This window comes from Crassostrea angulata, chromosome 3 (genome assembly GCF_025612915.1).
Source record: "Crassostrea angulata isolate pt1a10 chromosome 3, ASM2561291v2, whole genome shotgun sequence".
NCBI classification, from domain to species: Eukaryota; Metazoa; Mollusca; class Bivalvia; order Ostreida; family Ostreidae; genus Magallana; species Magallana angulata.
Window position 1 is genome coordinate 35,145,209 of NC_069113.1, and position 25,467 is coordinate 35,170,675.

Genomic DNA, 25,467 nt, shown 5'->3' on the forward strand with positions numbered 1-25,467 from the left:
TCGGGCTCGGCATTCACCTTTCATAATCACGTGATAAAACTGCAGCCATGATGGTGGGTGTCCACAAGTTTTGTTTTATCGCTTCCTGAAATTAGTATTTTGTGTTCTTTTACGTTGTCAACTTTTTAAAATGATCTTCTTTATACTTTAGGACGGAATTGATGACAGCCCCGACCTTTTGGCGGGCGATGGAGGAGACAAAGTAAGCAAATATGCACCACTTCGTGAAGTGTCACTCCCCCTTGTCAACTAGCAATAACAAGATTTTCGTGTGTTAAAATGGGGATAACGCGTCATAAATGACTAGGTTGCATTAAATAATTTCTTATTTATTGTTGTGGATAAGTAATTTTATTTGTAGAAATTTTTAGCATATGTGAGTCTTTAAATCGCCGAATCTTTGATTTTGTACTATCACTGAATAAGAGTGTCGTGAAATATTAAGTTTCAAAATCATAGAATTTTCATGGAGAACGAAATATTGTTGTAAAGTATCGATTACACATCTTTTATACATGAGTAATCCATTGAAATTTGTTATGTTTCAATTTTATAGCACAGGGCAGAGAGCGTTGACCTGTCAACAGATACATCATTACTTGTTGACATATCAGATGCGTTAAGTGAAAGAGACAAAATTAAGTTCACAGTACATACAAAGGTAAAATGCAGGAACATTTTTATACATGCAGTGCGAAGTTTGATAAGCAATGTTAAAGTTATCAATATCTATATTTAATTTCACTCTGCGTTATATACATATCATATTTAGACAGACTATTTTCAATAAATTTCAATCTTATGCTTGTATTCCTATGTGCAAATTTTTAGACAACACAGTCCAGATTCAAGGAGTCAGATTTCTCAGTTGTGAGACAACATGAAGAATTCGTGTGGCTACATGATAGATTTGTTGAAAATGAAGAATATGCAGGTGTAATTGTAAGTTATAAAGTATTCTTATAGAAATATGGTACATTTTTACAAGTGTATAGTGTTTTGGGGCATTTTTTGGTAAACTGATTGTTGTCAGTTTTTGAGTGGTCTGATTTTACAAAATTTGAGGGTAGGGGTAGGTATTAGTTCTTGTTGAAAATATCAGGATTCTTTTTATATTAAAACTACATCAGATTTACGTTGCATTTGCTTTATTCTATTTTTTGTGTTTAAATGTTCACAGAAATCTAAAGCTAATTGACAAGAAAGGTCGAACTAGAATTATCACTTAGGTTCATATTCTTAGACTTGAGGGTAATCCAGAGAATTATTTAATTCAAATTGTAGATACCACCAGCACCACCTAAACCTGATTTTGAGGCTTCAAGAGAAAAGCTTCAAAAGCTCGGAGAAGGAGAGGGAACAATGACGAAAGAAGAGTTTACAAAAATGAAACAAGAATTAGAAGCGTAAGTTACGAGGGCTGAACAATCAGGGCCATCTTTATACTATATATTAATGTCTTTAAAGAAGAGCTTTGTTCATAGATATAGCAAAGCTAAAATATTTGGAATTTTTTCTTTACTAATTGATAGTTTTTTAGCTAATGTACAAATCTTATCATGAAAATCTAAGGAAGATCTGATGGTTAATTTGTTGACAGCCCGGCCTCCTTAAGTAAATCATTTAAATATCTTGCCACACACTTGCATCCATTTTCTTTTTTCTTTCTCATTTTTAACTTTTGAGATTTTATTTGTTTCTTTACAGAGAGTATTTAGCTACTTTTAAAAAGACTGTAGCTATGCATGAAGTGTTCTTACAAAGAATTGCTGCTCATCCTCAGCTCAAAAATGATGTGAATTTTGAAGTGTTCCTTGCTTATGATCAAGATGTAAGTAAAACACACATTTTAATCACACTTGTCAGAACGTGCTATCAAGGAAATTTAACATGTATATCTTTGAATGCTTTTTTTTTTCAATCCTTTTCTCTTTAACAATACAATTTTTTGGGGCAATGTATGTGACCAAGTAGCGCAGTGGACAATGCACTCGCTTATCACCACTGCGACCCGAGTTTGATCCCCGTGATCGACTGGTTGTATGTGAAAGGGTATAGTGGTCACCCGCTTGGACATGTGGGTTTTCTCTGGGCACTCAGGCTTTCTCCCACATCAATGACCCCCTCACACTAACATCCGTGCCAAAGATATTAATATAAGTTGTAGAACTTGTTTATCAAACGTTTTAGAATAAATAAAGTTCAGTTTTTTTTATAGAAACATGTTGTAAACAACTTAATGTAGGTTTTTTTAATATCCATATTTTAGTTGAGTGTAAGAGGTAAAAACAAGAAAGAAAAGATCGGAGGATTTTTCAAAAGCATTACAAAAACTGCAGATGAAGTTCTTCTTGCAAATCTTAAGGTATGACATTTGAGATGATGTTAATTACAGATATTTAGAGTACCAATTAATGATAAACCTGATATTGTTTAAGTATTATTAGCAACAGTGTGTGATTAGCCTGACAGTATTGTTATTTTCTTTTTTGAAACAGGATGTTGATGAATTCTTTGAGAATGAGAAGAGCTTCCTAATGGAATATCATAACAAAATCAAGGATGCTACACAAAAGTCAGACAGAATGACAAAGTGTCATGGAGGTGAACATTTTAAAGATTGATTTGTCTAAGCTGTCAACTATGTTTTTTTTTCAGTTCAGATCACAGTATGATCTGCAATTGATCTGCTGGCATATTTCAAGTTGGTCAATATGTCAGGAGAGCTTTAAATTTGCAGTTCAAAAATGCCATGTTCTTTGGAAAATGTTCTTCATTACTGGTACTAGTATTTGAATTTGAATATTTTGTAACATTTACCTTCTGATTGGAACAATTGCATTTATGGAGTTATGAACACAATTCAAGGTTGTATGTAAGCAAACATACATGTTTAGGTGTAAACAATAATTTGTGTGTCTTATATGATAAAATATATTTATAAATGCTGTTCTTGCCTCAATATTAGTTTAACACATACTTCCTTGTTAAATTACAACTATTCCAAAAGTGCATGCACTTTTGGATTGTGTTTTAAAAAATTGTGATTAGATCAATTGAAAAGATAATAGTGGAGGAAATGTTTATAGGCTATTTGTGAAATGAATTCCATTTATTTAAACATGTGTTGCCATTTATACACCATTCCTTCTAATTTTTATTTTTATTTTGCAGAAGTGGCAGATAGTTATATCCAGATATCTTCAGGTTTCGTTCAGTTGGCAACAGTTGAAAATACAGAATTAGATAAGTATGTTCATTATGAAATTACTGTGACAATTCACTTATTGAAACTCTATTGAATGAATATTGAAGCATATTTAATTCCATTTTAACTTCAGTTTTAGTGTGGATATACTTGCGATATAAATTGGCCACTTCCTGTTGTTTTTCAGAATATTTACAAAGGTTGCTGAAGCACTTGAAAAAACCAGGGTGAGTTTATATTATTACTAGGACTAAATTGTTTAATTTATATAAGTACCATGGGATCCTCTCAATTATTGAATGACAAATGTTTACATTATGTCATCTGAATTGACTAATTTGTTATTACCGGAACACTGCATGTATGCAACTATAACAAATTCCACTAAATTATTGAATGAGAATATTCAAGAGTTTGTCATTTGAATTGACAGAAATTGGAGGGGAGGGTAGCAACAGACGAGGACCTTAAATTGAGCGATACGTTACGGTACTACATGAAGGATTCGTCGGCAGCCAAGGACCTACTTTACAGGAGGGCGAGGGCGCTTGCCGACTACGAGAACGCCAACAAAGCCTTAGAGAAAGCCCGCCTAAAGAACAAAGAAGTCGCACAGGTATAGGATTTTTCTTCTTGGTGTCACAAAGTCATTAAAGCTGAACACTGCTCGTAAATAGGCACCATCAAACAGGTACCTGGTATATAAACCCTTCAATTATGTTAAACTCGTGGCGACGTGTAGTATTCCTTTCATGGTTCTTCGGATTTTATGCATTTATTTCTTATTTTATGTGCATATTTTGTTTTTAAATTATATTTTGACCAGTTTATTTGATGTTAGTATTTTACTGGCTAGTAAAAAGTGCGTAAAACTTGGATAATTTCATCGCAAACGAGTAACACGGCGAGGCAAGATGTACATCCACACAAGTGAGACCTCTACAGCAAAATACTTTAAACTGCTAAGAGGTCTGCAGCTTAACTTGGGGGTTGTAGGGATAACGGTGGTGAGAGAGAAATATGGCGGACAGTGCCTATTTACGAGCGGTGTTCAGCTTTAAAAAAAAAAACAAATCAAAATGCGAAAATTGGGGCTACAAACAGTTGAATGATTTTATAACATGTACTGTGACTGAGTATCAAGAAATACCTTGCAATATCAGGTATGTACAAGAAAACTGTCAGTCAATATGACATGTATCCTGTAGATCAATGGACTTTTGTAGAAGTTCTGATTAGCAGCAAAACAATAACTACATCTATGAACAAATATGACTTGAATGCCATGACATTTGGCTTTGTTATACACTTTTACTGTAATTTACAATGTACATGTTTATGAAGGTTTAATCATATGCAGAATGATTCAGGTTGATAAGGAAATATTTTAAAAGCTTTATTATACTGCATTGGTGATAAACATGTAAGACCCCTATTGTGGTAACTGAAAATGAAATGTAGAGATCTGTTACCTTATTGTGACACCCCTAGCATGCACTGCAATTGAATAAAAGGAATATTTATTTGAAAGTATTTATATTTACTACCGGAAGGTAATTTCAAACTAATGCAATACGTTAATGTTTCAGGCCGAGAAAACCCAGCAAACTGCATGTGAAAAATTTGAAAAAATATCTGAAGTAGCAAAGAAAGGTAAGAAATGGACAAGAAGGTATCATAAACAAAAAAAACTGTTTTAATAATTATTTGCAGGCTATATATATGCCCATAAATTATTCATGTATGTTTTTTGTTTTCTTTCACAGAATTAACAGAGTTTAAAACAAGGAGAATAGCATACTTCAAGAAAAACCTGGTGGATTTAGTAGAACTAGAATTAAAACATGCCAGGGTAAGGACTCCATTGAAAAAAGTTTTTGATCGTATGAGTTGTACTAAAAGAATAGTTTTTCATTCATAGACCTAGATGTTTTCTACACTTGTGTATGATATAATGTATTAAAAAAAAAATTTTTTTTTTGTTTGTGAAGGCGCAGACCCAATTACTAACTAACTGTATAAATGCTCTTCGAGACGATGCATGATTCCATTTGTAATCTGTGATATTTCCATTTAACAATCACAAACAAATCACGGGCCAACATACCAAGGGTTGTATATCCTGCAGTCAGCAACAAATCAGAAAGAGGAAGTGAAATCACCTAGGAGACATTTTCAGGGTGGATGTATTATCGTTTGATTATTTTTATTATCAATTGGTTTAGTTTCGGGGTACGTTGTTTTGTATATACTATCTACACGTCAAACACATTTCATCATAATAAAACATGCATATTTATAAGTATGATTATGTATCCTGTAATTTCTTTCTTATATTTTCTCGTCTTCGACTGTTTATGAATAGACTAGATGACCATGTTTAAAAACAAAGGTAACGTGTTAAGATGTTAATGTTAACTGTTTTTCTTTTTATCATTTGCATATTGTGAAAGTACTCATGGAACAAATTTTATATCTTGTTTGTGTGGTTTTGGTGCATTTATTTTTCATTAGTGCATTCAATGGATTAAAAAATCTTATAATTTTTTTTTATTCTCTTATATAAATTTGCCATTTGAAGCTACAAAGCAGTAACTATGATAAGCCCAGAAAATTTTTGGCTACATTTTTGATTTTAATAAAATAGTCAGATGTTGAAATAGAAAACTTATTTGACTATGAAAGTTTGGTTAAAGGGAAACACAAACAGAAGCAAAATGGTACGTCATTTAGCATAAAATCTTTGTATTGAGATGAAATTCAAGCTACTATTTGGTACATGTATTAAATTTTAGTATGAGCTGTTGAAAGGCTTGCTTTCTTAATTTTCAATATGCAAAAAATGAAATTAAAATCCAATTGTTGATAAACCAAGAAAAATTTAAATAACAACCAAAAAAAGAGAGAAATAGTGTGACTGCATTAAAATATGTTTTATCTAGACCCGTTGTTTCCACAATTTTCACTCAACACCGCCCATTTAACCAATTTTCCTGACCAATTATCTTTAAGAAAAACTGGTGCAAAACCTCTGCAAGGTTACCGGTATTTTGAGCAGTTTTTCATGAATGTTTAAATTGGAATTTTTGTATTACACATCATTTTTAGCCCATTTTTCATAAAATATATGAATATATCAATTTCTGAAATTCATACATTTGAATACAAACGAAGTAGCATTCCATATTGGCTTATTAGTATAGAATTGCAGTTTAAACAATGATGAAAATTACTTGTTCTTTTTGATAAATTTACTTTGTTTGTATTTACATGTGCAGGTATTATAGTAAAAGTTTTTTTTGTTTGGTAATTTAATCGCTAATACTCGATTTTCTGTGGCTGTATGTACATTTTAAAACATATATTCTCTATCCTCCTTATTTTTGGCAAGATGTATTTGTGATTTTGTTTTTATACATAAACAATCATGTATGTGGTTTTATGTATTTGAAAATGAAATTAAATTCTCTGTTTCCATGTTAGTCAGATGACAAGAATTTGTAATTCATGTACATATGAACAAAACCTTTATTTTTATTCCAGCTGGCTTTGAAAATGTCCCATTACTGGGAGTGCTTAAAATAATATTGCATGTTTGCTAAGTATATGTGATAAATTAAGGGGACATTACTAGTCTGCTAAATTGTGATGTGTTTACAAGTGCTGTCTGAATTTCCTATCCTATATATTACTTGTACATACATGCAAATGAATATTGAATATACCATACATGCACACATTATGCGTAATATTTTCGTATTTTTACTCTATAGCTATAGGTCAATTGCAATGTGATTTCAAATATTTTGCATTACACTTTTTTCGTTATTTTTTTAACAGTACAAGGACAACAAAAAATACTTTCTATATTTTGTTTAAATGGTGATCATTACTTTATTTTGAAGAAAAAAGACTGTGCTGCCTTGTTCCAATGTTACAAATTTCTTTTAAATTGTACATTTAATAGTGTCTTTTGTAATAATGTGATGAGTGTTTGGAATGGTTGGTTACAGCAAGGCAAGAATAAAAGTAAATTCTTTGGAAAATATATGTGTTTTCTTTTGTACAGACATACATGTTGCTACATGTTGGAATGTATAAGCCTGTAAAGATATACACGTAGGGGACAATTTTATCGAGTTTAATATGAAGAATCTGTGTTGGTTAAACATTGATTGGGATAATAAATTATATTTATAGAGACAGAATCGTTTTTATCCATTTTTTTGGTAGTTTTATTTAATATTATTTAAATGCAAGATTGCTCTTAACAGTATTTTATGCCAAAATATTTTTTTGCCTCATTGGTGTTGATTCTTTAAAATGACAGCAAACTACTTTAACATTTATGTTGCATAGCAAAAGTGGGTACTATAAAAGTGGTTATTTATGCTGGTTGTTAAGTACTGTATGCATTTTCTATAGTCAAACAACACATGTGGGTATAAAAAATGCAGATGTGCAATTTACCACACTAAAGTTTTAAATTTTTACCATATGTGCAGGAGTACATGTATTTTTAATACATGGATTTAAGCTTACTGCGTAACGGGTGTAAATTTCCCCCACACATAAATAACCACTGATACAGTGTGCAGATATAACATCTTTTGGTGATAATTAAAATTTTCTGCCTGGATTATTTAAATAAAAGCATTAAAGATACGAAAATTGATGCCAATTTGTGGTAAGTTCAACTGCTTGAGTTTGCTCCCTTAATTAAAGTAACTTGAAATAAATAAAGCAAAATATTATGCATCAAATGTTTATATTACAAACAAAAAATATCAAACAAGTAAAATATACACTGAAAACAACATGTTATCATATTCTCATTTTGTAAAGGGATATCTAAGCTTAGATTTATTCTTGATGAGAAATTATTTATAATTTACTTCCTTTGCAAATGAAAAAATTGTTTTATTTGTGCTCTATGCTTAATCTTATCCCTGTACATCTAATATCTAAACAAGATATTACTCTCTTCCATGCGAATTAAGCTGCTGATTGAGCAGTTAAGAATGGTTTAACTATAAGAACAAAGAGTCTTGGGCTGGAATATGTTTTAAGCTGCATGGTTTATAGAGAAAATTGTCAAATTACTCCAGAAATACATGAATAGTTGAGCAGAAATTTAAATCCTCTGGGCAGCATGTAATATTACAGTATCTGTCTCAATTGAAGAATAGATATTATTCTCACTTTAACAATACATAATTAACAATAGTAATTAATCTGTGATATCTCCTTATATGTTAAGATTCTTTCACTTCTGGTTCATCAACAATCGTTACAGTCTTGGCCATTTTGGAATCGGCGCGAGTCGGAGGTCTTGTACTTATACGACTAGGAGGAGCGCTGGTAGTGTCTACATCCTGTAGTTTACTGTGAAGAGCTGATTGGCTAATTCTACTGGCACGCCCATCCTCGGTCCGCCTACTGGAGGCGCGGCTTCCTGATTTTCGACTTGGTGGTGGTGTGTCTGTAAACGTGCATAAATCGAATCAATGTTGTTACATGTATAAAAAATAATATATGGTATAGAAATAATCTATGATAAAACTTGAAACTTTAAGCATATCATATTTGTATTAAATTGTATATACAATGTACTGGGTAACATATGAGTGTATGAATAAATTTCCACATCCAGAAAAAATTATGCTACAACCTATTGATTTCCTTCAGAAATAGATATTATAAGCTTTAAAATGTTATAAATACCGATACATGTATTTATATAAATATTTTCAAATTCTATTTCCATGCATACAAACATCTTTATCTAGGGCATTTTGGTTTCTGCAGCTGTCTAGAAATCACAAAAATCTGGTAAACAATTACAAACATGTTGGGGAAAAATATATTTTTGCAATTTTCTGTGCTAAAAAATTCTCAAATTACATTTTGTGTGTAAATAATGGTATTAAATTAAATTCTCAGGTTAAAAAAAAATGCATGGGGCATTACTGAAATATTACAAGACTTATTCTGCATTTCAATACAGATATACATATATATATATATATATATATATATATATATATATATATATATATATATATATATATATATATATATACCGGTATATATATATATATATATATATATATATATATATCGTCTTTTGTTAAAAACTTCCATTTTTCTGTAATAAAGCAACTACATTCTGGCCATTAATTGTGCATGGGTGTCAAACATGAACTACATAAGCTCTCTTGTTTATGGTTAGGTGCAGTTCGTGATTTATCTCTAAATAATTTCTCTCCGCTTTATATTTGGTACCTCTCACTAAATGCTAAGTGTAATCATTTTCAATTACCATCTACCGGTATTTTGTATATGGTAATAATACTCATAATATGTAATTTCATTTAGCAATCTTTATACCAATGCTAAATATTAAAGTTCCATTTTTTTTTGACATGGTAAATAAATTTTAAACACAATGCTTCAAAAACATTGGCTAGAATTTAATACATAATTGATGGATACCTGAATTTAAAGCATTCATAACTTTTAAAAACATGCACTTGAAAATATAAATTTGCCTGCATGAATACACATATTGTACAACTCCATCAAATAACTGAACGAAGATGCAGCATGCATCAACAGAATTTAAAAATACAAAAGTATATACAACATGTAATGTATAAAGTTTTTAAAAACTGAATTCATGCAACACTCAAAATATGTTGTCATTTCTAGACATTTTAGTTTTTTCTAATAGGTGGTTTTACAAATTTGATATCAAAAAGTGCATCTCATAACACATTTCATACAAATTGAAAAATAAGAGGAATTTTATATATTTTATTATGTATCAAATCAATATTTGGATATAAGTTTTGCTTAAAGGGGCATGGTCAGGATTTTGGTCAAAAATTATTATACCGATTGGAATAATTACAATGCTTCAGTGAGGCATTCTTAATAGGCAAACAAAATTTGAGTGTCATTTGTTGAGTTATATGTAAGCGAGTTATAGAGCTTACAATTCTTTGACATGTAAACAAAGCTTTTGTTCACATTTTGAATGTTGAAGTGAAAATTTTAATTAGACCTAAAATGAATGTGTTTAACGTTAGGAACTGTTTATCCATGCTTAAAATGAATAAGAAGATAGAAAAATCAGCTTGAAAAAGGTTTTTAATTGGTTAATTGAACATATGTAAACAAAAACAGGGCATGAGCCTTGTTTACATGACACAGATTCGTGAGCTCTGTATCTTGCTTAAAACTTAAAGACTGACTCTAAAATTTCATTTGATTATTAGAAATGCATTTCTAAAGTATTGTAAAAAATAAAAATAGAAAAATAGAATTTGACGAAAATCGTGACTATGCCCCTTTAAATTCTCAGTGGACCTATATAACTTTGAATTTATGACAGACTCTTATATGTATATTACATGCACATAGATATGCATGTGTGCTTGAGATGTATCCTTTTTAATTTTTTGTAAATTATTTTGGGCTATCTTATTTATCATAAATTAGCAAACAGAAAGACGACAGACATGAAATAAAATCTTCCTCAGAGCTCTAACCTATAACATAGTTCAGGTGAGCTTATATATATACATGATATAAATATACCCAAACAACACTGAAAGAAAACTTCTCATTACAAATGGCAAAGGCATGCAAAGGGTGGAATCTATCTATTCCTGGCATCTCATTTCCCTCTTGAAAGGATCAAAACTTTAAAAAAATTCTCTTTGGTCCATGCGCTTTGCAACATCACTTTACATGCACAACACAACAACATGCCTTTCAAGAGGAAATTGGGTGCATACATTACCTGTCTTTCTTTGCAACTTTTTTACCACCTAACATAATGATTAAGACACAAATATTTGTAATCAAAGGGTTAAACTAATTAAAACATTTAAAATGTATATTAGCCACACACAGCAAACAAGTTAAATCATTGTTAACAATTCTTCTGAAATCAAAATTAAAATACAGCTATCTTAACTCGGCTACATTTTTATGTTTCTAGTAAACTTAAAATTTACACCTTTTTTGTTAATTGGTTCAACTATTCACCTGACAGAAGATAGAAAGAAAAAAATTGATATCAAAACCAGGCTAAAATATAACCATGAAATTGTATACATCACCATGCAAAATATACTATATCTGTTATATTGCATAGACTGGCAAAATCTGATATAGATATTTGGATCGAGTCCCACACTTTAAAGATATACTGAATTCAAACAAAAACTTTAAAATTAATAGCAAAATACTGTATGTGTGCTCACAAGTTTGCTTGAACATTCCTAATGAATTAAAATAAAATTCACAGGTTCACACATTATCACAAGTAAGCTTTAAGATAAGGATTAAGATGAAATTAATAATCTGTTTTACTAGTATGTCAACAATGTGGCTACAATATACCGGGTACTCCCTCTAATTATAATTCCAAGAAAAAAAGGTAGCAATGTGTGTTGAGAAATTATATAAGTCATTGTTAACTTTTGTTATGGAAAAGATTAGAGTTAACAAAATTGTACATGTATTAAAAATTGCACAATTACCAGGGTATGTATCAAAAAAAAAGGTTTAAATTAAAAAAAAAAAGTACATGTATTAAATGTGAATCAGGGATTTCAAAAAAAGAAAGATCTACTGAACCAAGATACAAATGAATCATTAAGATATAAAAATTAAAATCAGTTATTAAGGGTTGAGGGAGAAAACCATCTTCTGTAATAGCATGGTTGATGCCTGTGTTGGGGGGAGGGGGTGGAGAGACTTACGCTGGGGCCGCCTGGTGGCAAGGTTCTCCAGGAACTTGGACAGGTACATCAGTTCCTCGTTCAGACGCTTGGTGATTTTGTTAATTCGGACCTCCCTCTCCTCCGTCTGGTGGAGAAGTTCCGAAAATCCCTCCACTACAATCTGGTCTTTGGCTGTGAAGAGCTGTAAAATGGGAAAGAAATGGTAATCGATAATAAACAATATGTAAGCTGATGAAAGTACCGATATACATGTATAGTACGGGTAATTTTTTTCAGCTGGTTATCTCACAACTTCTTCACCATGACTTCATAAGCCCAAGATTTTGCGCAAATAAAGATTTACATTTCATTTAAATTATTTACAATGAAATTGCATGGTCCTTTAAAGTATAGAAGATTTCATTATTTTTTAAATATTAACTTATTTATGACAATTACATGTATTTAAAAAAAAAATTCTTTTTAACATAGATGTATTTTGTAGATTATCATATCTGCATGCATCATACTAGTATAAATTATTGAACATACTTCATTAAGCTCCTGATCAGTCTGCCAGCTTTTGACAAGACCAACTAAAAAAAAAAATACAAGAAATTTAGAAATTAAAAATAGAAGGATACATGTACATCATTTATGTCCAAGTTCATTCCAACCAGAAATTTTTAAAGAAAAAAATGTACCCTGATGTTAAGCAATATTTAAAAGGCCAACAGTTTTCACAATTAAGATAATGACTGAAAAAGCATAAGGTTTTCAATACTTGTATTTTAAACAAACAAACAAGCATACAAACATTTGTTTGTTGAACAAACATGTGTACTTGTTACATTTGGAGAAAACAAACTTACCTTTGACTGCCTCCAACTCTTCATCCAGTTTTTGTTTTAACCCAGCATCCTCTTCCATCTGTTTTCTCAAATCCAGTATTTCTTCTGCCAGCTTTTGACAACCCTTAATTATACCAAATCAGTCTACCGGTAATCATGCATGTATCATAGAATGAAGTAGTAAATCATAGTTTTGTTTGTTTGAATTTCCTCCCCCCACCCGATATCAAGGTTCTTATCGGTAGTCCATAAACTGCAGGGTAGTACAAGGTTATCTCCCCCTTTTTCACATCGCTGATTTACATACATCTTCCAGTTTCTGATTCTCTTCCATGATGGTCCTCAGTTTACATCCAGCTGTGAAGATTTCCTGCTCCAGTTTCTGGCGATCATCCCCTTGTCTCTTCAGTTGATACATTGTCTCTTCCCTCTTGCGTTTAAGATCTTCCTTCAGTTGTTTCTGACAATTTATATATATACCCAAATGAAATAAATGTCATAAGGAGAATTCAAAGAGACATTCTATATATTTCATGTTCTCTTAAGAGGGAAGGTAAATAATGTCAGTCTTTTTTTTCTATTTCTCTCAGAGGGTGGAGGTACATAATGTATATGCTTTATGATTTCTCGTAAAATACTTGTATGCAGGTTATATACAAGTGAAAATTTGGAATCTCGAGCCTTTTTCCTGCATAGTAAATGCTCTTGCAATCCCCATTTGTTGGTAAAGAATTTAAAACAGTTGATGAAACTGCCTTAAATGCTTCTTTTTGTTGGATCTAAGTAATGCAAGTACTTTTATGCAAGTCACCATGTAATAAGATATTTTACCTTTGGAATTTCCATTTTTTGTTTCTCTTCTCTAGTTTTCCTGATGTTCTCGTCAAGTTGGGACTTCTTTTGCCTCATCACTAAAAAGACAATTCATGGCAAGAAATTTTAAATTCAAGACAAAACGCAAAGGACAAATCTTTCAAAGCACCTGATACCTCTTTGTCTAAGGGGCCCTGAAATAATCAACCTTCACACACGCCCATCACCACTGATAGTAAACCCCCCGTCAAAGAGTGGGTTTGTTACTGTTTTGCCAGCTCTAGCTTTGAAATTAATACTACTTAGTCTTGTGGCAGCTGACATGCATGTGACAACATATCTGATACGTGTACTATGGACATTCTTCCACACAGTGTTCTCAGCCTTGTACAGTACTGAACACTGTTGATCTCGACCGACTCAGAGAGTTGGTAGTTAATTACTCTAAGGTGTTTTAACGTTTTAGGCCAACCCACACAAACATTGATGGCAACAAACTGGTCAAGCAAACACACACACACACAGTGTCAAAATCTGGGTAAACACACAGGGAATCTACTCTGATTCTGCTAAGGTTATTTCAATTATCTATAGTGTTGTTAAACTAAAGTGTATATTCCTGTTTGCATTTCACTGTTGGATTAAGGGTTAAATCAACTACTGCAACAAATGATCTAAAAATATTACAACATTCTGTGCTGTACGTATTAAATATTTCTCTGCATGATCAATCTGGATAAAACAAATGATTGGTTTAAGCATCTAGTATTAATCAACTTCCATTAAAATAAGTTACAAAAATTAATCGTTAAAAGCATTTTTCTATGCTCTTTTGAATCTAGCATTTACACTAGCTAGTCTATTCCAAAACTGTCATGATATATAAATGCATATAAAAGATATTACATTTATATATACACCACAACTTTGGAAGTGTGTTGATTAAGGGTAGATCACTCTGCATAAAACCCTCTGAGTCAACAGAAGAACTTCATAAACTCAGCAACAGACTATGATGGGGGAGGGGGCTCTGAGATAAAATCTACATATATAATGATTTCTATAATTCTTTCTCAAAAGTTAAGTGTCATAAAATAGGAAATTAGGGTTAGCTTCTAGTTCTTTTGCAAATATTTTCAATTTCATGAATAGTCTGTATATAACTGGTTGATATCAAGAGTTATGCCCCTTTAATTTTACACTGGATTAAGATTATCTATATTGTCAAAGATTATCTAAACCATCAGTTGCTGTGCTTGTAAAAAGTTCTCCTGGTGATAGAAAAAAAAATAATCTGGGACAGTGAATAACTGCCTTTTGAATGACCACAGTACCACATACTAGCTATGTTCTTTTTCATTGCATTATAAGCATTAGTTCTCTCTTCAAACACTTTCTCCAGTTCCTCAAAGATGGGTGTTCTCTCCTCTATCAACTTCTTCTTCTCCTCTATCTGTGTTTCAAAGGTGTTGATTTCTTTCTAAAAGACAGTAATAAAAGAACTTCAAGGTTAATTGCAGCTATGGATTCTTTCTTAATCAGGGATTTTATCTTTGAAAAGGTTAGTTTATTTCAAAAGAGCATGGTCTGCAATTAGAAGGCTGGTTAGAGCAAGACATACTAATCATACCACTTAGATTTACTTAAAAAACTTGAGTGCATATTGGCATAGGAATAGTCATTTGTATTCTTTTATATTACTGTTTTAATACTGCATTATTTTCAATTACAGTCCCTGAAATGCTCTATTTTTCCATTTGAACAGCGAGCGCATGCTGAGCAAACGTTGAGCGAACAGTGAGTATACACTAAACAGAATTTGGTGAGCGCTTATGAACCATGAATGATGAGTGAACACAGAGCGCAAACGGAGAGCAAACTCGAGCGCAAAGTGAATGGTGAACGCACGGTGAACCATATGTGAACGCAAGATGAACGATTTATTCGGAGAGCCTTGGGAGTTATTCTTACAATGTATTTCATCGGTAATCAGGAAAAATAACAAATAAACTACATGTATTTACTGTGATCATCCTATATATTATATCATCCGACTGAACAATAAGTAAACACTGAATGAACGGTGAGTACAAGGTGAACACTTTGTGAACACACAGTGAGTGCTTGAAAATTGCAATGCAATTGCAATTGTGAATGGTGAGTGCAAATGGAGCGGAGCAGAAAACGCAAAGTGAACACACTATGAGCGCACTGTTAGCGCATGGTGAGTACATGGTGAAGGCACAGAAAAATGGGAAAATAGAACATTTCAGGGACTGTACATGTAAATTTCAACAAACTCTACTTTGTTGGGAGGTACATGTAAATTACACTGCAATGTCCAGGGCCACCTTAATATCTGTATACCTCTGTTTTGTCCACTTTTCCCTGCATGCTCTCATACATCATGGTGTACCGAGACTGAGCTTTCTTCAGATTCGTGTCCAGGTTTTTGATCACTTCCTCTTCCTCTTTAAGCTCCTTCTGTAACTTGGTTCCCTAATCAAAAAAATAGAATAGTACCTCATTAATCAAAAACAGTTACTTCCTTGTTCAAAAGATTCAGAAAACTGTTCACTTGTTTATTTGTATCTTCTTCATCCTAAGTTCCTCTAGTTCTCCCCCCCCCCCCCCCCCCCATTCCTATCATGCATATTTCCCATTATTCACGCTATCATGAAAAATATCAATTAAATGATATGTGTATGATTCTCATGTAAACAATAGTCACTAAATATTCACTTAAATTACATTTTCAAAGTTACACTTTTCACAAATAATCAAACCTCATTTGTCAGTTCCATATGTGCTGCTTTTCCTTCTCTGATTTTCTGATTCATTTCATTCAAAAATCTTTGAGTCTCCAGTTTATAATCTTCAACATCTTTCTGCACAGAATTTTTTCTCTCCTGAACTTCCATTCTGAAAATTTTCCAAATAGACAAATTATAATTAAAATTGATTTAAGGCCACAGCACCAGATTTAACTTTTCCACCAGTTTAAAACTAAGATCTTTTTTATCATATGGTAAAAATTTCTAATAAAAAATGTTTCTAGCTGCTTATCAAAGGTTTATCTGAAAAATAATTGTTTATAATACCAAACAATCAATTGTCTGAAATTACCTTTAACCTAGATGATTCAATGTAGTACGTATAGTAAAATTAGAAAGCGTTAAAAGCAATCACCAATGCATTAAAAAGTCTGTTGCTATTGCATTTCTCAGAGCTAAAAAATATCTTGAAAAAAGCATATCAAATAAGCTTAATTAATTAGTCTTTATAGTACTGCAAAGTTAATAAGCATTTCATATATATAAGTATTATAAAAAAATTTACACAAACACATAATTATACAAATACACAATGAATACTGTCAAAATATCCATATATGAAACGTACATGCATGCATTCTTTTTTTTTGCATTGTCATCCACACATTAAGAATTAAAATCATCAAATAAGTTGGTAAGTTTTTAAATTTTAATTTTCATTATGAATCCCATTCTAGATATGAGTTATAATGGCTATTATGACGATTCCACCAAGGAATCTAGTTAATGAAAAAGCCACAGCAATGGACCACTCCTGTACCCCTCAGGCTCGGGCGAGTCCGAGATTTCGGACGACGATGCTGTAGAGCTTGCAGACATGGGTGCCTTCTTCTTGAACAAGTTATGTCTCTGGCTTGGTGGGCGGGGATTGAACTCAATCAGGCTCTGCGAGTCAGAATCAGTTGGACGACTCATGTTTGAACTCGCTCTTGAGCCTTCCTCAGAACTATTGAGCCGATGTAGAGTTATAAAGGACGATATTATAATGATCCACATTCAAAATTTCTTCTTATATGAATTTTAAAATACACCTTAATTTTTATATCAACTTTTTATCTTGTTGATCAAAAGAAACTTTGGATGATGTGAAAAGGAAAATATACAAATCTGTGTTAAATGAACTGAAAAAGTATTGAAGAAAATGTTTAAGATGCTTACAAGGAGACAAATATAAAAAAAGATTCTGAAAATGAGAGATTGTATGCATCACACTTTTAATAAAAAAGATCCGACAAATTCATAGTACATTCAGATCTTCAGAGCACTTACATTCTAGCATCACTATTGAAAAACAAACAAGTATTCTATATGAAGCATAAAATTAAAATCTAGTGACATGTTATTAGATAATATTTTTTGCCAATAAAGAAGCAGCTTGCATTCTAAAGGCACTGTATATAAAAGTATTAAAGCATGACAGACGATTTGTATGATATGCATTGGAGAAAAAAAAACCAGTTGTTCAATTTAAATTTTATTCTATTTGATATCAAATACAGTACTTCAATAAAATTAAAGGGAAAATAAAACTAAAAAAAAACAATTTAGACCTACATTTTTAGATTTGACAAATTTAGTTTAATTAACACATTTCAAGTGAATATATAACATACCGTATATCCGGTAATTTTCACGATCTATTTTCACAATCTCTTTCAAGTCGCAAAGTATTGAAAACATAGAAATTATCTCCTATATTATTTTCTAAAAGAAACTTTTAAAATCGCAAAAAATGACTTACGCAAATGAAAAATGCTACATATTTTCCCCATTTTTGCAAATTTTGTGACACGCGATAAAAACCCGAATATAACATACCTATCTTTTCTTTCCTTTGCCAACTGTTCCCTGAAACCCTCAATCTGTTTATTCAGTTGTGCCAGAACTGCTCTAAAATAAGAGAATAATAATCATATAAAAAAAATTCAAAGAACTGAATATGACCTACTTTCAAAGAGTCTTTCACAATTCGATTAAAATTGATATTTTTCCTATCAGAAAAATTTGATACTTAAAAATTATATGGGTTTCTGCACTTAAAGTCAAATGTCTATCATTCTTAAAAAGGGCCATGGAGATTCGATTTAAAAATGTGTATACCACCATTGGCTTATAACTCACAACTCCTTGTCCAAATCAAGACTTAGTTTATAACTAGATAATATACTGTACACAGGGAAATATTTGCCCCCGTTTTATTTTTGCCCTTTTCACCCTCACGGTCAGTGGGCAAATTTAAGACTTGGCTAATTTTAATGGCCAAAATTATCTCTCTAAAAACACAACTATGTCTGGGCAAATTCAAAACTGTTTGCAATATAACTGAGACAAAAATAACCCTGTGTAAAGTATTGTCATTTTGGGTCTGCCACTTTCATACAGAGGAAAAAGGTTTATATTTGTATGACTGTTTAATAGTCTTATTGTTGTCATTACTTGTGGGACTCCTCTAGCGACTGTATTTGATCAGACATCTCGACATTCTCCGACTGCATTCGCCCCATCTCTTCTGCCTTCAAAGCCAATGCTTTCTTTTCCCCTTGTAACCTAAAAACATGATTCGAGACAGTTAATATATATATTTTTTATTTCATATTGGTTTTTAACCATACATGTTAACTCTACCGATTTTCGCGGAAGTCTACCGCTTTTTAGCTCTGTCTCCCGCCTACCAATTTTTAAAAAAAATCTACCACTTTTCTTCAAAATACGTTCCTTGTTTTGATAGATAGCCATTTTGGAAGCCATTGTGGTAAAAAAAAAATGACTGTCATTTTTTTATTTTGAAAATTCAGGGAACTTAGTTTACGGTGCAAACAGAATAGATCAGGCTTGCATATTTAGCAATTAGAATTCATTAAAGTATCAAGGGATATTGTCTATACAAGACTTCATGTAATATATACTTATATGAATATATAATATATGTGTACAACTGTCAATGCAAATGCATTAATATACTGGAGTCACTCTACTTTGCTTTTTGTGGAAAATAATGAATATTATAATAAATTATATCAGATATCATATCATACTCATCATCATATTCCCTAACTCGAATGGCATCATCTTCTCTCACTCTTTGCTTCTCTTCCAAATCTGCAAAAAAAAAATTGGAAAAGAATTTCCATATTTTTTCTCTCAATGCTACTATATGGTAATATGTGAGTGTACATACTTTTTGAAAACTTTAAATTTATGAAAAAAAGCAAACGCATTAAAAAAATTATCTAAATAAAAAAAAAGTTTTCATTTTTAAGACATTATATATATAGTGCAAAAACATTGGCAGGTATTACTTTGTTTCTGCCTATTTGAAAAAAAAATCTCACCAATTCGGAGCTCAAGTTTTCTTCCTTCTAACTCTGCATTTTTTGCATTTTCCTTTGAGGTTTCAGTCTCAAGCTGTAAAAAATAAGGCAAAATTATAGAAAATTACATACCAGGTATATACAGTATTAATATACAGTATATATAATAAACATCTTAAAAAGATGATTTACTCTAGGTTTAGAAATACTTATAGCTAAGGTTATACATGTACATCATAAAAATTTTGACTATGGCCTGTAAAATAATTTATTTGCATAAATTCAAAAATGTTGTTAATTTTAGGATCTCACTTTTAGCATCACTCAATAAAATTTTAAAAGAATTTACTCTTTTCAATTTCTTTAAAAGTTGTTTTTCATTGTCTTCAAATTCCTTCTGTAATTTCATGTCTTCATTGATAATGGCAGTTCTAAAACATAAATGACAAGAAAAACAGCCATCAGAATTCATGTTAAAGTAATATTACATTTCATAAGGCCTAGATGCAAGTATGAATATTCAAACAATCTGACATTACAATAACTGAAATATTGAAGTTATGGAAGCCCTAAGGCTTGTTCTTAATATAACAGATTCTCCAGGTATAAAATTAGAAGGTTCTCTTTGCCTGACTTCACTTACCCTTTCCTTCTCATTTCCTCGTTCATTTTGAGTTGCTTTGCTAACTGGGCATTGAGCTGTCTTTCCTGACCTTCCAACTTGGCTTTTGAGGTTTCATACCTTCGTAAACTCTGGAAAGAAATATAATTTAATCAGAATGACCACAGGCTGCAATATGTGCGCTAATACATGTAAATTATTTACTTAAGTTCATTGTTGAATTTAATGTACAGTTGATTAATGCATATAATGATTTCAATGAAGGCAAACCACTAAATAAACATGCAACTGTAAATTAATCCAACTAAAAATCTATACTTTCGATAATATCATGTTTTAACATATGCTCTCCAGAAATTTCCTATTTTAGTAAAGCTAGATATGCAAAGTGCAGTCTGAAGCATACTATCCCATCAAGGGGAACAACTCCTGTTCAACTATTTTTAACCGATATTCAATAAAGACTAAAAAGAGAGGAAATCATATATATCATAAACAATTTCATTAATTAAAATGCTGGTGGAGTACAAATTATTAGAGTACCTTTCTAAGAGCCTCAAGCTTCCCTTCACTCTCCATCATTCTCTCATGGATTACATCTAATTCTCTGAAATAAAATTTAATCCAGATTACATGCACATGAGATTTTCAATTTACATGTATATCATTTACCGTAGTTTTAATTATTAAAACGGTTCAATCATTACTACTTTTTCTTATCCACATTGATCTGTTTCTGTTCCTTTGTCATATCTGAAGTGTCGGTCTACAATGAAAAATAAACAATTAAAATGAGTATGGTACATGGACATCAATAAAATAAACACTTTAAACTTTGTTCATATATTAATCTTAATCCCTTGAAAACATTTTCACACAACCGTCATGTAAATTATATCATCACTAGCAACTATTTTTACTTATTCAACTACGTAAACTTGACTCTATCATGACACCTGTTTCTAATTACGTATAGCAGGAAAAAAAAATAAATTAAGACACAATTTCTTTTAGCATGATTAAATTAAATCATTAATTTCTGAGCCATGAGAGCAAATAGGGCTATTGTTAATTATCCCTGATTTCTGTGGTGCTAATATAAGCAGATGAAAGTCACTAACTCGTCCAGGATGACAGACCAGATTAATTATAGCTTATACCTATGGCCACAGCAGCTGGTGACTTTTGGGTTACTGGTCCAGTACCTTTGACCACTGAACCAATGTGTTCCACCAACTCTCTGCGTACATGTAAATTTACGAGATCTCTTACCACTGCTCGTTTAAGCTTCTTTTTCTCCTGTCTGGCCTCTGTCCTCTCCTGTATCAGATCTTCCTTTAATTGGAGAATTCCATCCTCTAGGTCAACAATCTGTAGATGACGATAATAATTTTACTTTTAAATAAACAATCTTGGTGTGAAAATGAAAGTGACGCATTAAAACAAATTTATAAAGTACTGCAGTCATTAAACTTCATTATCTCAAACATAGATACCTCAAATACCATGGATATTGTGAAAGAAATTTTAAGTCCAAACCATTGAGTTTTTTAATGCTTTTAAACCTACATGATATCTTTAAATCTCAATATCTCAAAGTCTTTTTTTCAAAGTTTATGAAAATGATGTGAGACTGAAGTATAAATACTATTCAAGAAGATTTTCCTCAATTATGACAAGGGTAAGCACAAATAAAATGAACATCCACTTACACTTTGATTTGTCTGTCTGACTTTGTCCCTTGTCTCATTCAAGATAATTTGCATACTGTAATTAACATTTCAAATTGTATTACTACAAAGATGCAGCAAAAAAATCATCAGAATGGTCAAATGGATGAATTAAGTTTTGAGCCAATTAATTTTCAAAACACACACATAAAAACTAAAAAAATGAAATACAATTAACACTGCAACTTACTTGGCCTTTTCAGCCATTCTCTCATTTAGTTGTGAAATGATCTCCTCATGCTTCTGTCGAATAAGTTCTCGTTCAGGGCTTTAAAAAATCAAGGAAGAAAATAATATTAATGGACTTTGTTGATAAATTTGCTTACTAATTAAGTCATATTTTCTAAGATGAAAAAAAAAACAAAAATCAATTATCATTTTTATAACTTTTATTGACTTTTCTATTCTAAATATATAATTTTAATTTGCAAACTTTGTTGTATAAATAAACCGAAAAGCCTAAATATACATTATACAATTACTTACTGCAGTTTGGCATTCTCTCTTTCCAGTTCATGTTGGTGATCAGCAAGATCTGTCATACTTCGCTGAATAGAATCCAGCTTGTCTTGCATTTCATTCTGGGCTGAAGCATTCAACTGTCTTGCCGACAAGACTGCTGCTTTGATTTCTTCACGTATCTGGGCTGGCAAGAATTGTAGCTTGTGACGTAAGATGCTGGCATGTATGGTCTCCGTTTCCAGTCTGTCATGTATTTTCCGCCTAGCTTCATCCTATTTAAATTTCATTAATCTCATGATTAATCAAAGAGAATGAATCTCCGTATTTGCAAAATATATGTTTCAAATATATGTATAGAAAATTTAAAGAAACTAGAGTGTGATAGAGCTAAAAATATAAGGTCACCCATTTCTTAAAATAGGGTATGTTACTATACATTAACAAAAATAGTCTAGCCTACCTGTTAGTCTGAATATCAATCATTTACATTGTTAAATACTTGATTTGTATCCTAGAATGTACAAATAGTTGGTGAATATGTATATACTTACCAGTTCATGAATAGCTTCAATGATTCTATCTATGTTGTTGATGTCTTTATCATTAAAACCAAAATCAATTAGCCTCATTCGGTCAGCTGAAGAAAACGGTACACTAACATTAATATAAGAATTTTTGTTAAAACCAGTCAGGGACGTATATACTTAGTATATACGTTTCTGAACCAATGCAGCAGTGCTTCAACAATCATTATAAATTATAAAAAAAAAAAAAAAAACTCTGTCCCAAGATATTCTGGATTCACATTTGGCTTAATTGCTTGATATTTATAAATACCTCAGGATTCAAAAGATGTTCATTCAAAAGTATGAGAAATTTCCAAGATTTCTCAGTCGAAACGCCCCTGTTAGCTTATCAGGTTTCAATACAATGCTAAAAAATGTGATGTCTTCAGAGATTTTATATTGCAGCAAGCCCGGATGATAACGTAGAAAATTGCGCGATGTATTCCGAGTGTATTCCGAATGGAGAAAAGATGTAAACATTCCCCAATATAAATCTCCGTAAGGAATCTGTTTTCGTTCCTGTGAATTTTTCCGAGTGAAAGATGATAATGTGTCAATGAAATTATTTGGAAAATATCCCTTTCAACCATTTCAATTGCATTTCTCTCACAGGTGTGTGTATTTTTCTTATAAATCGTCCAAATGTGCTACATAAATATCTTGGGACAGACTATATATAGTTAGTCAATTGTGCACCAAAATGAAATGTTCATCCCTTTCAATTTATGCGTCATGCATACGCGAAACACACAGCACTGATATTTGTTATATTTCAAATTTGCATAAATTTAACATTGTTTAACTGTTTAAAGTAAGCCTATATTATATATAAAGTATATATAAAGTGCGCTCGCCTGCGCCTGTCCGCATGGAGAGCATAGACAAACACTTACCAAGCTCCAAAAGTCTCTCCACGGCGTGCTTAACGCCGGTATTTTCTACCTGAGCCGACATTTCCCTTCAATGTAAATAAGTTGCGCGTATTTCTTACATTTCTATCCTTTAAAAGAACTCAAAATTGTTATGAACCCAAGAAAGCTTTCTCGTCGTCAACAATAATATTTGTGCTTTTCAATCAAAAAGAGCTTTCAAAGGGCAGTAACTCTCTCTCACTCCTTGCAAGTGCGCACTTGTGGAGTGCAAGAATAAGTATTCAATATTTTCATGTTTGGTACAATGACATATTTTATTAGTGTAGTTATTTTCTAAGTCACTCTTTCATTTTTATTACTTCGTAAGTTCACTATTAACACTATAAGTACTTTGTTACAAGTATATCTGCCTTCATTTGTTATGGGAGTCTTTACATAACATATATCTGTAATATTATATATGTTTATTCACGAATCAAGTCACATGTGTTGACCACATGTGTTGACCACAAATGTAAGCATGTAGTTATTTTCTAAGTCACTCTTTCATTTTTATTACTTCGTAAGTTCACTATTAACACTATAAGTACTTTGTTACAAGTATATCTGCCTTCATTTGTTATGGGAGTCTTTACATAACATATATCTGTAATATTATATATGTTTATTCACGAATCAAGTCACATGTGTTGACCACAAATGTAAGCATTATTCAACTGACTTAAGCATGCCAAAAACTAACTGAAACAGTTGTCAACAGATACAAAAGCAATAAATGCATTTTTGTATATGCACGGTATATATTGCACATACATGTACAGGCACAGAACTATATATGGGGCGCCGTATTTTAAAATATTTTTAAGGTATTTTCTGATATAAAAAAAAAATTATATCAGAAATTCGATTTCTTGATATCAGAAAAAACGGTCCATTTTCTGATATCAGAAAATTGATCACAAGATCGAACTAAGCTATCTATTTATGATTTTTAATTTAGTTTAGTACATCACTGCATGTTCATAAATTTTAAAATTTAAGAGCTTATCAATCAAGGTGTATACCCGCACCTTAGATTTTCTGGATCACCAATACTGAAACGGGTAGGGGGGGATTACAGTTTAAAAAACCTTTTAATCAATGTCATTTCAACATCATATATTGTTGAATGTATTGTTGGTTTTTATATTAGGACTATATTGACTTTTCATCCTTCCTTTGGACTACATTGTAATTTAAGATATAAACCTGCGTTATTTCAAAGTTTTCTTAATTGTACATAATATAACAGTACGTGGATCCAGAAAAGAAAATTCCGAGTCAGGGGGTGGTACGTCGGAATGAAATCGATACTTATGTCTGCCGGGGGATCCGAGGCCTACCATTGGTTATTTTAATGGTAATTAATCAGTTTGAATTTTCCAGGATGGGAACAGAACCCCTTCTCCACCCCCTCCCCAGAT

At 31.6% G+C, this 25,467-nt stretch overlaps 2 protein-coding genes across 5 annotated transcripts; one reads left to right on the plus strand and one right to left on the minus strand.

The window, feature by feature from the left end:
- LOC128175944 (sorting nexin-6-like) lies at positions 1-7,254 on the plus strand. The gene is made up of 14 exons (XM_052841868.1): positions 1-53; positions 152-202; positions 557-661; positions 832-942; positions 1,285-1,406; positions 1,708-1,831; positions 2,270-2,365; positions 2,499-2,604; positions 3,175-3,250; positions 3,396-3,435; positions 3,642-3,824; positions 4,798-4,861; positions 4,975-5,060; positions 5,200-7,254. The coding sequence occupies exons 1-14, from the start codon at positions 48-50 to the stop codon at positions 5,251-5,253; spliced, it is 1,224 nt and encodes a 407-aa protein (XP_052697828.1). The 5' UTR covers positions 1-47; the 3' UTR covers positions 5,254-7,254.
- Positions 7,255-7,508: 254 nt separating this feature from the next.
- Positions 7,509-24,193, minus strand: LOC128175943 (myosin-11-like). Of its 4 annotated transcripts, XM_052841865.1 has the most exons (25): positions 24,026-24,193; positions 23,118-23,203; positions 22,591-22,838; positions 22,295-22,372; positions 22,087-22,141; positions 21,647-21,745; positions 21,085-21,140; positions 20,918-20,981; positions 20,396-20,505; positions 20,102-20,183; positions 19,774-19,846; positions 19,477-19,540; positions 18,878-18,988; positions 18,260-18,331; positions 17,202-17,387; positions 16,394-16,529; positions 15,975-16,106; positions 14,949-15,087; positions 13,626-13,705; positions 13,102-13,254; positions 12,816-12,918; positions 12,496-12,539; positions 11,983-12,145; positions 11,016-11,043; positions 8,496-8,690 (listed from the first exon to the last, which is right to left on the minus strand). In XM_052841865.1, exons 1-25 carry the CDS (start codon positions 24,084-24,086, stop codon positions 8,645-8,647), a joined length of 2,469 nt encoding a protein of 822 aa, XP_052697825.1. In that variant the 5' UTR covers positions 24,087-24,193; the 3' UTR covers positions 8,496-8,644. The 4 variants fall into 4 exon arrangements, with proteins under 4 accessions (XP_052697824.1, XP_052697826.1, XP_052697827.1 ...); XM_052841864.1 differs by lacking the exon at positions 11,016-11,043 and having other exon boundaries at positions 7,509-8,690; XM_052841866.1 differs by lacking the exons at positions 11,016-11,043; positions 17,202-17,387 and adding an exon at positions 17,711-17,722 and having other exon boundaries at positions 7,512-8,690.
- Between the last annotated feature and the right edge of the window lie 1,274 nt (positions 24,194-25,467).